General features: G+C 37.1%; 2 protein-coding genes and 1 pseudogene across 2 annotated transcripts; 1 reads left to right on the forward strand and 2 right to left on the reverse strand.

The window, feature by feature from the left end:
* Positions 1-210: 210 nt before the first annotated feature.
* LOC103427050 (tyrosine-sulfated glycopeptide receptor 1-like) lies at positions 211-3508 on the reverse strand. Its single transcript, XM_070818014.1, has 3 exons — positions 1366-3508; positions 805-1294; positions 211-694 (listed from the first exon to the last, which is right to left on the reverse strand). The coding sequence occupies exons 1-2, from the start codon at positions 3504-3506 to the stop codon at positions 1285-1287; spliced, it is 2151 nt and encodes a 716-aa protein (XP_070674115.1). The 5' UTR covers positions 3507-3508; the 3' UTR covers positions 211-694; positions 805-1284.
* A 3441-nt stretch (positions 3509-6949) lies between these two features.
* On the forward strand, positions 6950-8955 carry LOC139194002 (uncharacterized; annotated as a pseudogene).
* Positions 8956-11549: 2594 nt separating this feature from the next.
* On the reverse strand, positions 11550-12575 carry LOC139194318 (tyrosine-sulfated glycopeptide receptor 1-like). The gene has a single exon (XM_070818626.1). It carries the CDS (start codon positions 12573-12575, stop codon positions 11550-11552), a length of 1026 nt encoding a protein of 341 aa, XP_070674727.1.
* Between the last annotated feature and the right edge of the window lie 240 nt (positions 12576-12815).

Below are 12815 nucleotides of genomic sequence, written 5' to 3' on the forward strand. Positions count from 1 at the left end.
CTTTGCATGAGCTTATAAGTAAGTTGGACTACTCTCCATATTGCCAATTGGTTTTATGGAGGGACCTCAACTTCTTCGTGGTATCAGACCCGATTGTCCTAACTGTGAAGTCAAACGGTCACATGCACTCCACATCACTCTATTATGTTGTCCACGTGTTAAGCTTGAAAATTCATCACTCATGAGGGGCGCGTGAGAATAAGTTCCACATTGATAGAAAGAGAGACATGGTTTAACCTCAACTTCTTCAGTATCTCGAGACATCATCAAATTGTAAATCAAGACATTTGTTTGCCAAAAAATTTAATAGAAGAAACTGTTACGTTGGTTCAGCAACATGTTTCTTCCAGAATGTGCCATGCTTAACAAGATAATTGCAATTTAAACTTTACTGTTTGATGAAAAAAATAAAAATCGTGAACCGTTTTCTTTTGCGTTTCTCCAGATATCCAGATTGTTTTCATATTTCCAACAGTGGCCAATTTGCAGGATTAAGGTGCCACTGCCACCCATTTCCTGAAACGCCTTTTCTTGCGAAAGTTGAAGCTCTACAGTTTTCGGCTTCTGCTCTTGTTGGGATTCGTTCAACAACTTCCGGCTTTCAGCCCATGCAAACTAGAAGAAGAGAGAACCAAACTGAAAAGCAAGCCTCCACCTCCGCAGCATCATCCGGAAAGGAAGAGATTGCCCCAAACTGAAAAGAGCACCCGAACCAAAACTAGATTTGAGAGTGTTGCGCACAATCAATTCATCAAGACCAACAACATCCATAACCACATCTGAAATTAAGGTCAAAAAACATACAGGAGAAGGGGAGGGCAAAAGGGATGTGTAAAACAGCCTTGTTCCAACATGAATCGTTCCACACTTCGCCCAACTTTTATGGTAAGTTGGTTCAGCAATGGGCTGTGAGCGTTGGGTCTTGTGTCAAGATAGAGTCCAATATTCCGAGATCTAATTGATGATTATGGGTTGGAAAAAATGAGGGGTAGCAAGGGAGAGGTAGGAAGAAGGGTGCGATGTGCGGATGGTTTTGCTTTGCTTTCTTTCTTAAAGAGAGAGAGAGAGAGAGAGAGCGCTGATTGAGGTGGTAATTAGAAGAAAAGTAAATATTTTTATGGTTAAACATGTGATTTATAACTTACTCTTTAATAGTTATTTTGCACCAGAGAATTTCTGGTTCAATTCGTACACAAAAATATTTATTCGTCTTCTGGGCAGGGAGCTTTAACTGGAACACTAAAGAGAGAGGTGGTTTGGAAGTTGTCAGGGACCATGAAAGATTCACCATTTCCTGTTTAGAATAAGGACAAAAATTAAACATCACAAACCAAATCGAAAAAGAAAACGCAAAAAGAGTCATACCTTCTTTTAAGCCTTCTCCACATCAGATAAAGCTTGAATTGAACATTGTCCAGGAATTGGAAATATACATGTCTCCACGTCCTCTTGAGAAGCAAAGGGCAACAGAATCCCAAGAACCCTACAACGAAACCAAGCGCAACGGGTAACCCAACATATAGACTTTGATCCTCATCGTCGTCCAAATCCTGGTTGTTCTCATTCTCATCTGCATCATTGCCATTACTTGACAAGCACTGGTTTGGAAGTGGGGTGCCACAAAGTTTTGGATTCCCTTCGAATGCAGAGGCACTGAAGCCTTGGAGCTGAGTGCCGGCTGGTATTGATCCTTCAAGATTATTGTATGCAACGGTAAACGTAGACAGGAAATGGAGACTTGATAGTGATGATGGGATTTCACCTGACAGACGGTTGCTGTTCAGTTCTAATCTCTCAAACTCTGTGAGGTTGGATATTTGGTCTGGAATGTTCCCGGAGAAGTTGTTGATGCTTAGATCCAGTCGTTGAAGATATTGCAATTGGCCAATCTCAAAGGGTATGCTGCCACTTAAATTGTTGTTCCTGAGGGAGATTACTCTTGGCATGTTGGCCACATACTTGCTCTGTGAAGACAGCGTAGATGCATTTTTACTGTGTGGGAAGTAGATAGGCAACTCAAGAGAACAATGGCATGTTTGATTCGCAAGCTTTTGCAATACTAACGCTTGTAGTCCGCAAAGCTCCCTTGGAAATTCACCCGAAATCAAGTTGTCATTCAACAACAAAAAGAAAAGACTCGGAAGAGTCCCCAACCAACCAGGTATTGTGCCAGTGAGTCTGTTAAAAGACAAATCTAGGACTTTCAGTTTCCTGAACTTTGAAATCCATGCAGGTATTTGACCTGTCATATGGCAGCTATATAAACTGAAAACACACAGATTTTGTAACCTGAAATCGACAGTTATATCTCCATCTGGCATTTCTTCACCTCGAAAATTTTCTGCAAGAACGAGCACCCTGAGACTTTTGAAACGCATAAATATCTTCATTGCCCCCGTGACATTGGCGAGTCTGTTACGAAAAAGCGAGAGGAAGGTCAAGTTTTTCAATTGAAGAATCTCAGGTTGGATCGGTCCCTCGAAATCATTTGCACCCAGTCGAAGTGCTTTGAGGGACTTGCATGAGTAAATGCTTATTGGCAAGACACCAGTGAGTGCATTATTTATAAAATCTAGCTTACTAAGATGAGTAAGTTTAGAGAAATCGAGCCCAGAGATATTCCCACTAAAACGGTTGAATCCCAGATTTATTTCAACAAGGTTTGTGCAATTCATCAAAGATGGGGGCAGAGGACCTTCTAGATTGTTGTAATGAAGGTGCATGAGCTTTAATTTGGAGAGCTTCCCAACATTCTCACCGATGGGTCCGAAAAGGCTATTAGTAGATAATGAAATTTCTTGAAGGGCCTGAGCATTGTAGATATCAGCAGGAAGGGACCCTGAGAGAGTGTTGTCGCGAGCACGAAAGACCTCCAATTCGGAACAGTTTCCTAGTCCTAGAGGAATTGAGCCACTGAAATTATTGTGGGAGAAATCCAAGACTCTAAGCGAAAAGGAAAGAAGACAGATAGAGGATGGTATTTGGCCTGTAAAATGATTATTGCTGACATTAAAACTGCTCAAATTCCAGGCATGCTGGAGGAATGAAGATGGAATTGTTCCGTTAAACTGATTGCTGGATAAATCCACCATCTGGATATTACTTGATGATAGAGATGATGGTAGTTTTCCGGATAAATGGTTTTTGCTCAAATCAAGGATCTGAAGGCGAGTCAAGGACAAAAAAAATTGAGCCTCAAGAGGAGCGGAAAGCATATTGTGGGAGAGGTTGAGATGCGAAAGATGTGTGAGGTTTCCAAGAAAACGAGACATGCAACCTTTGATACCTTTGGAGGGCAACAACAAATGAGTTACCCTACCAAACATATCGCAAGTGATGCCCTCCCATCGGCAACAATCGTTGGAAGACCAGTTTAAACTAGAAGTACCAATATCAAATGAAGAACGAAGAGAGTGTTGATCAATTTTTTGGCATGCGGGGGTTGTAGCAAAGAAACTTGAGATGAAAAATATGAAGAGGAGGCCATACGAAATTTGAAGTGCCATGTCTATATATTTGATTGCTCACAAGTTTGTTATATATAACACACTGATTTGTTTAGAATTAAAGGGCTAGAAACAACATCGAAACATGAATCACGCTTTTTGGCAGATGCATGCATGTGAAGAATATTAAGCACATGAGTTGTACTATGTACTTGTATTATTGTATATGATTCATGTTGAGAGCTGATAGACCCACCCCATAATTCTATTTCTTCACTCACCTTATATTTTCATCCCGTATAAAGAAATTAAAAAATAAACACACTATTTTCTCACCCATTAATATTCCTAAAATGTCCTTGCATTAATTTAACTTTTTACTAAAAAATAAAATAAATAAAAACTGAGAATAAGAAAGCCACCCTCCCACCCGAGCCTGACACCACCAAACCCAACTCGACGACAACCTCTTTCACTGCCAGCCGACCTTTTCTCTCTATGGAAATTTGGAGGAGAAAACATTAACTAGCAACAACATCCTCGATGGAATTGTAATTGTTCACAGACCGACAATGACGATTTCAGTTGAATTGAGTTTGATTGAGATGGAGAAAGAAAAATGATTAGGGTTGCAGAAAAAAGAGGATGGCTGCAGTAAGAAGTCAATTTGGTTTGGGAGTGGCTCTGGCTTGTGGTTTTGGGGGTGGGGGGAAGGGGTTGGTGGGATATTCCCTTTTCATCTAATTTTCAGTTTTGTTTGCTTCCAATTTTAACATTGATTGGATGCATGGCTCGAGCTTGTAATATTCTTCTCGGATGGGATTGTTCATGGCTTCTCATATTCTTCTCCGATAGGATTGTTCATGGCTTCTCATATTCTTCTTCAGAAATAAAACATTGTTCTTTCACTTTTATTTTTATGTTTTTTAGCAAAGAAAACAGATTAGGGTTCATTTTTATTAGGGTTTTAAAAGTCATTTCACAAATGGTCAAATATGACATTAAATTTTGGGGTTTTTGAACTTTAATCCCTCAAGAAGATTAAAATTAAAAAAAAAACTTGGTGAGATTAAATATTGATTTTAGTCCCTAATGTGCCCTTAATTCAAAATAATTAATGTGCATTTTATTTAATGTCTCCCATTAAATATTTAAATCTATTAATACACAAATTTTAATTTATTTTTTGACCAAAAAAGAGTTTTTTAATTTATTAATTTTATTTAACATTCTTCAAACTTGAAAGACTCAATTAATGTACCTAAATGTTAGTACCGAAATATATTATATTGAACTAATATATTTAAATGTTAGTACCGAAATGTATGTACTTAAATATATGCACCGAAATGTATTAATATTAAATTAATATACCTAAATGTATGTACCGAAATGTATGCACTGAAATGTTAGTACCGAAAATGTATTATATTGAATTAATGTACCTAAATGTTTGTATCGAAATGTATGTACCGAAATGTGTGTACCTAAATGTATGCACCAAAATGTATTATAATGAATTTAATATACCTAAATAAAGAAGATAAAGTACATCAAAATATATTGTATAACAAAAATTAGTTTATCTAAATGTTCACAACAAAATATATTACGATGAATGAAATGAAATTAAAAATTATAATGAAATAAAATTAATACATTAAAAAATAGAAAGAAAAAGATAAATAATTAAAAAATCAAAATATAATTAATAAATGAGGTTATTAATGTATCAAGGGACTAAAATTAGATTTTGATCTTACTCATGGTTTTAATCAAAAAATCATATTTGCCAAGGATTAAAATGAAGTTTTCTATTAAATTTATTATTAAAAAGTGGGTGTGAAAAGAGAGTTGAGGGGTGGGTATAACACCACTCTTCATGTTGCCTAGCTTATCTGCCTACCGGCCGTTGCTAGTGAAAAACGATTTTAGCCTTTAAGTTCCCACGCTAAAACTAATTAGTTCCAATGTGGTACTAGTCATCACATCCTCACTACCGGTCGTGTTGTAATGCTGAGTTCTTTCATGGTCGGTCACTCTCCGCATTGCCCGTTGATTTTGGAATTGGAACCTCATATTTCTTCAGTCATGAGGAGCTACACGACTAAGGAGTAACATCATGTTGGTTGGGCTTCAGAATTGTCAACAATACCAGGTTTTCCACAGCCACTTTGGACTATGACTCAAAAGCACTTTCATAATTCACACTTGGAACAAAACGTGTTCTGCACTGATTTTTACAATTTTAAATGAAGCAAATTAATTAATTGAATTAAATTATTGCTTTGTCCATTTGCCTAAAATTTAAGTCCTCTTTAGCTTGTCAATTAAGAAATTAAGCCCTCGAACAAGAAAATAGAAAAGAAGAAATAATTGTGGTGGGCCTTATTCAGGACAAGTTCCCGAACTTCTTTGTGAGCATGTTGAGAGTTTTGTGACCGTTGGATTTCAAAAAATTGATGGTGGATTATTTATATTAATCATTTGTATAAATAATGATTAATATAGTGATTTCATATAGGAGAGACTTATTTCTGAGGCTAGACACGACAAGATAGTATCAGTGAATGGGCTTTTAGGTTCAACCTAAACATGAGATATATGATTTTCAAAAGGGTTTTTATGAAATATCATGTTATCATGACAATGTTTTACTCAACGAATGCAAATATTTTATATATTGAAGACGTTATGATTTATGTGTTTTGTGAACATTATTATGGCATGATCATACATCTTTTATTAGCTCATCATATATGTTAAACCAGTGTCTATAGTACTATCTGGGATCATGACCAACTTCACATATATGTTCACATTGCACATTATGCTCACTTTGGATTTATGTAGTTCCCGCCTTTACTAGTTGCATTTAGCTTTCAAGACTGAAGTGGGATGTGCCTTGCACCACCTTCACGTGTATTTGTACTTGAGCGTAGATTTATACACCCAACTTGTTCATGTTAGAGTGTCTTCCCATGGATGAGCTCTTTTATTTTTTTGTCAAACCTTGGATAAGCTCGTTTGTCTGTATTTCTTATTTGAATATTATATCATACTTACTATATTTGAGATTTATTGTGATATAAATGAATTCTTTAAATTCGTTTTTGACGATAATCGAACCTAAGAACTCTCACTTTACAAGTAAAGATGAATACTACTAGACAGTGGCGATTTACATATATTCTTGAATTAACTGGTTTAATATTAAGGAAAACTAATGAAAATAACTTAAAAACTTTGAGTTTTAACGATAAAAACAATAAAGGGTAAAGTAAATAGTATCATGATTAACTTTTTATTGTAAAAATGTGATTTTTCGTTAAAATAAACAGTACCGGAAACTTTTCGTTAAAATTCTCTTAATATAAATGCCTTAGTTTTGATAATTATACGTTTGATTCTTTTTTTGGAACAATATACGTATGATTTTAAAAATTTATGAGTTTTACAGCGAGACCCGGGTTATTATGTTCCGAAAAGCAAGGTTTTAGAAAACTATCCCAAGTCCAGATGTAGGGGCAAAAGCCATACCAGTATTGTCACTTTCTCATCCACCAAAGAACACTCACCAGCTACCCCAACAACTTCCTCTCTCTCCCTCTTCCCCTGATGTCAAACTGTACGGTGGAGCGCTGCACAGTTGAGACCAGCGATGGAGTCAAGCTCAGCGCAAAGCTCTTCAAACCCAGAGAAGAAGAAGAGATCAAGAAGGGCAGCCCTACGGTGGTTCTGGTGCACCCATACTCCGTCCTCGGCGGCTGCCAAGGCCTGTTGAGAGGAATAGCAGCTGGGTTGGCAGACAGAGGCTATAAAGCTTTGACCTTTGACATGAGAGGGGTTGGGAGGTCAACAGGAAGGGCCTCTCTCACTGGGTTTGCAGAAATTAAGGATGTGATTGCTGTGTGTGCAAATGGGTTTCTGAGAATCAATCAGCTGACAGGATTTTGTTGGTGGGTTCTTCTGCAGGTATAATATTTTTGAATTTTTATGCTCTTTTAGAATATGTTTCTGCAAATTTTATTGGATTAAGCATGTTGGTTATAAATTAAAGGGGGTGTTTTTATGTGGATGATTTTTTGGATCTGTGGATTGTGTATTAGCTTGTGGTGGTTTAAAGATTGCTTCTTTGATTCGTATGGTGAATGGTTTTGTGGATCTGTAATTTGGATATTAGTTTGCGAAGTGATCTGAGTGTTATGTAGATAACAACTAGTTACTTTCTGAAGCGTCGTCGAAAAATTAAAGAAGGCTTTGGATTTGAGGGAGAAGTGATGATATGAGGCTAGGATTTAATTGGTAATGTTAGTTATTCCATATAAGTGTGATGAAGTTGGGATTTCATTTGGTAATGTTGTTTGGAGTATTTTTGACTTTCGTGTTACTGATCGAACTGTCCTTCGATCATTCAAAAGTTTGGATTTTGATCACATTCAAAGTGAATATTAAGTATGATGAAAAATGTTATTTGCAACTATGATAGGTTTCTCTAGCTCGACTGGAGATTGTAAATGTTGTAAAAGATGATAAATGATGAGAAGCCTAAGTTTCTAGTAATTGTGAAGGACTTGAGCTATGATTTGATAAAATCTAGCATGGTTGTAATTTCGAACAGCCTTTCACTGCAGCTCCTTAACTTCTTGTTCTGAATTGCGATTTTTGGTTATTGATGTGTTGTTTATACGAGGACTTAAGTAAAATCACAAGGTAAATCAGTTTTAGTGAGAAATAGATGGTTTATTTTTTCTGCAAATAATCTTGTGGTAAATTATGAAGCATGATCTAGGATCTTTCTGGTATGAACCGCACATAATTGTTGTAGACATGGTCGGAAAAATATAAGATGTTATTCATAGTCCCGTCTGTTTTGTTCGTTTTATGATCATTCGAGCCGGGGGTAACATAATTTCCTCATATGTTCTATAATTTCCCTATGTTATGGTGTAGGTGCCCCGATTGCAGGCTCTGCAGTAGATCAGGTTGAACAAGTTGTGGGCTATGTTAGTCTGGGGTATCCTTTCGGCATGCTTGCCTCAATCCTTTTCGGGAGACACCACAAAGCCGTACTACAATCCTCAAAACCCAAACTTTTCGTAATGGGGACACAGGATGGGTTCACGAGCGTGAAGCAGTTAAAGAACAAGCTAAGTTCTGCAGCCGGTCGTGTTGAAACACACCTGATTGAAGGAGCAAGCCACTTCCAAATGGAAGGCCCTGCTTATGATGCACAGATGGTGAATCTTATCCTTGAATTCATTGCATCATTGTAGATAATCAGCCATGTGTAATGGAGTTGTTCTATTTCAGAACTGATCGGAGCTTTCCGCAGCGATCAGATTCTGTCCGTTCGCAATGTGCTGCAGTTGTATGTATATGCTAACTTGTAATCGTGTGTAATTTGCAGGAGCTTAGTTGGTTTGCTATGTGCTTTCGGTGTAAAATTAAGCCGCTGTCTCAGCAAACACGAGGGAAAGAGAGTCGTTAAAGCAATCTTTACAGTCTAGTGTCATCCGGTACAACCCCGAAAACATAATTTTAAGGACTAAAACTGAAACGAAGCCTAATGCTTACATTAATCATTCACTTGATTCGACATCAAATCCGAATATGGCACAAATACTACAAGCAGGAATATATCATATGTCGTCGCTCTCAAAAAGTTGATCATCGGATGCAATTCTGCCGGCTCTGGTCATTTTATTGCCATTTGAACCGTCGACTGCCCGACCCTCAGCCATTTCGTCATACTGCCGTTTTCTCCATCCTCGTTCTTGGTCTAGTGATTGTCTTTGGGAGAATGTATGTTCATCTGTTTTGAAGCCAAAGAAGGAAGAAAAATGGGACATTGGTCATCAGCAAAAGTTAATAAGACGTTGCGCAGCCGTGCTGCTTCAGAGATACATTCACTGCAATAATAGATAATACATCCATTGTAATTTTTGGAAAAATATATACGTAACACGGTAGCGAGATGACCTTGATGTTAAAAATTACAGAAAGTTTAGCTGTAGATAAAGATAATACAAAATGAATAGGGTAAATTACATTTTCGTATCTTAAGTTTGGGATCTATTTCAATTCCTTACAACATCTTCAAAACATTTATCTTTCATACCTTAAGTACTATTTTATTTCAAAATAATATCTCCGTTACATTTTTTATCCATTGATTCGTTAAATGCTGACGTGGCTGTCACATATATGCCACGTGATTGCCAAATATCTGTCACGTTGCAAAAAAAAAAAAATTTAATTTCTTTTTAAAAAACCTGAATTTTCTCAAAAAAAAAAAAAAAAAACAACACCATTGAAACTAGCAACCCTAACCCAGCAACAAGAAGAAGAAGAAGAAGAAGAAGAGGGAGGAAAAAAAAAATGAAACCCATTATCCCTCCCCCCCCTTGGGGGACCCCAAGCGAACCTAAGCAACAAGAAGAAGAAGAAGAAGAAGAGGGAGGAAAAAAAAAAAACATTGAAACTGGGGCTGTGTTTTTGGGGTGGGTGATGGGGGATTTTTTGTTTTGGGGGGGGGATAGTGAGTTTCAATTTTTTTTTTCCTCCCTCTTCTTCTTGCTGGGTTAGGGTCACTGGTTTCAATGTTGTTGTTGTTGTTTTTTTTTTTTTTTTTTTTGAGAAAATTCAGGTTTTTTAAAAAGAAATTAAAAAATTATTTTTTTTGCCACGTGACAGACATTTGACAGTCACGTCAGCATTTAACGGATTAATGGATGAAAAATGTAACAAAGGTATTATGTTGAAATAAAATAGTACTTAAGGTATGAAAGTGAAGTGTTTTGAAGATGTTATAAAGAATTGAAATAGATCTCAAACCTGAGGTATGAAAGTGTAATTTACCTAAATAAATAGTATTGGAAAGAGAAAATGTAATGGGTGGCCCAACCGTGAATGCACAATTATTCGTGGATCTAGTTGGGCGTGAATGCTTCTCTGCTCGCCAAGGCGAGAGAAAACGTTACCCTAAGGGCCAAGCGGAAATGATTACTCCTATGAAAACTAAGGAGATTAGTCAAATCATATAATATTAACAATTTTCTTTCTTGATAGTTTGGTAAGTTATGGGACTTTTTTTTCGGGTTAAACGTGTGACTTGTACTACTTTTAGTTTAGTATAAATTTGTCTGACAAATTATATTATCAAACTTTCAAATGAGAAATAGTCAAACATGTTTTTAGATGATGGTTGATAGTTTGGCAAAAAAAAAAAAAAAAAAAAAGTTACATTACTAAGATTTTAAGAATTCTGTTCTACAACTTTATTTTTGGTCTAATAGTGTACAAGTGAAATCCTGTGTTCGATTTTCTCGCTCTAATTTCACTCGTATCAAAAGAAGGACGTCCCTCAAAGATAAAATAAAAGAGCTGCTCAACTGATACTTTGTATTTCTTCTCCGATTGGATCACCGAAGACGGAGGTAGAGCAGCCCTGTTTGTGAGGGACCATGAAAGAGTTACGGAGGCTTGCATGTTCTGTGCAATTTTTACTGTCACTCACAGTGTGCTAATGGCTGCTGCTTTCAACTTCTTCCCTTTGGTTTGAGACTTGGACTTGGTCTTGGGGTTGCTTGTTAATCTTCATCCTATGTTTAATTAATCAAGTGGAACAAAGGTGACAAAAGTAATTAAGCATAATAAAAATGAAGATAGATAAATTTAGGCGTAGCTGGGGATATTTTCTCTCTTTTTATCAGTCATCACCTGATAAATGAAATACAAAGACGAGAATATATATCCAATTACATGTCAAAATCTTGCCAAGGAAAATTTAGTGTGACTAGAGATATATTCAGTATCTATCTCACTCATGATATTTATATAAGTTAAGTAGTTGCACACAGAGACATGAATATATCCCTAGTTACGTAAAAGAATCTTGATAGATTTATATCACCAAATCAAGAAAAATTTGGAAGTAATCAGGAAATATTCTGATCTTTCTCTCACTCATCACATGAATGGTGACGCACAAAGCAAAAATAAATTCCCAATTACAAGTCAGAATCTCACACGACTTGCATCAGCAAAACAAGGAAAATCAATAAACCTTGATAAATAAATTTAAAAAAGTGTATAACACTCTTACCTTCTTCTATATTTTCTCGGCTTCAGATAGAGCTTGAATTGAACATTGTCTAGGAGCTGGAAATATGCATATCTCCACGTCCTCTTGAGAAGCACAGGGCAACAGAATCCCAAGAACCCTACAACGAAACCAAGCTCAACGGATAACCCAACCCATAGACTTTGATCCTCGTCGTCCAAATCCTGGTTGTTCTCATTCTCATCTGCATCATTGCCATTACTTGACAAGCACTGGTTTGGAAGTGGGGTGCCGCAAAGTTTTGGATTCCCTTCGAATGCAGAGGCACTGAAGCCTTGGAGCTGAGTGCCGGCCGGTATTGATCCTTCAAGATAATTGTATGCAACAGTAAACGTCGACAAGAAATGGAGACTTGATAGTGATGATGGGATTTCACCTGACAAACGGTTGTTGTTGAGTTCTAATCTCTCCAACTCTGTGAGGTTGGATATTTGGTCTGGAATGTTGCCGGAGAAGTTGTTGATGCTTAGATCCAGTTGCTGAAGATATTGCAATTGGCCAATCTCAACGGGTATGCTGCCACTTAAACTGTTGTTCCTGAGGGAGATTACTCTTGGCATGTTGGCCACATACTTGCACTGTGAAGACAGCACAGTTGCATTATTACTGCGTTGGAAGTAGACAGGCAACTCAAGAGAACAATGGCCAGTTTGATTCGTAGGCTTTTGCAATACTATCGCTTGTAGTCCGCAAAATTCCCTTGGAAATTCACCCGAAATCAAGTTGTCATTCAACAACAAAAAGAAAAGACTCGGAAGAGTCCCCAACCAACCAGGTATTGTGCCAGTGAGTCTGTTAAAAGACAAATCTAGGACTTCCAGTTTCCTGAACTTTGAAATCCATGCAGGTATTTGACCTGTCATATAACTACTATGTAAACTGAAAACACACAGATCTTGTAACCTGAAATCGACAGTTATATCTCCATCTGGCATTTCTTCACCTCGAAAATTTTCTGAAAGACGAAGCACCCTGAGACTTTTGAAACGCATAAATATCTTCATTGCCCCCGTGACATTGGTGAGTTTGTTTTGAGGAAGCGAGAGGAAGGTCAAGTTTTTCAATTGAAGAATCTCATGTTGGATTTGTCCCTCGAAATCATTTGCAGCCAGTCGAAGTGCTTTGAGGGACTTGCATGAGTAAAGGCTTATTGGCAAGATACCAGTGAGTGTATTATTTATAAAATCTAGCTTACTAAGTTGAGTAAGTTTAGAGAAATCGAGCGCAGAGATATTCCCACTAAA

Source organism: Malus domestica, chromosome 03, assembly GCF_042453785.1.
Source record: "Malus domestica chromosome 03, GDT2T_hap1".
Classification (NCBI taxonomy): domain Eukaryota; kingdom Viridiplantae; phylum Streptophyta; class Magnoliopsida; order Rosales; family Rosaceae; genus Malus; species Malus domestica.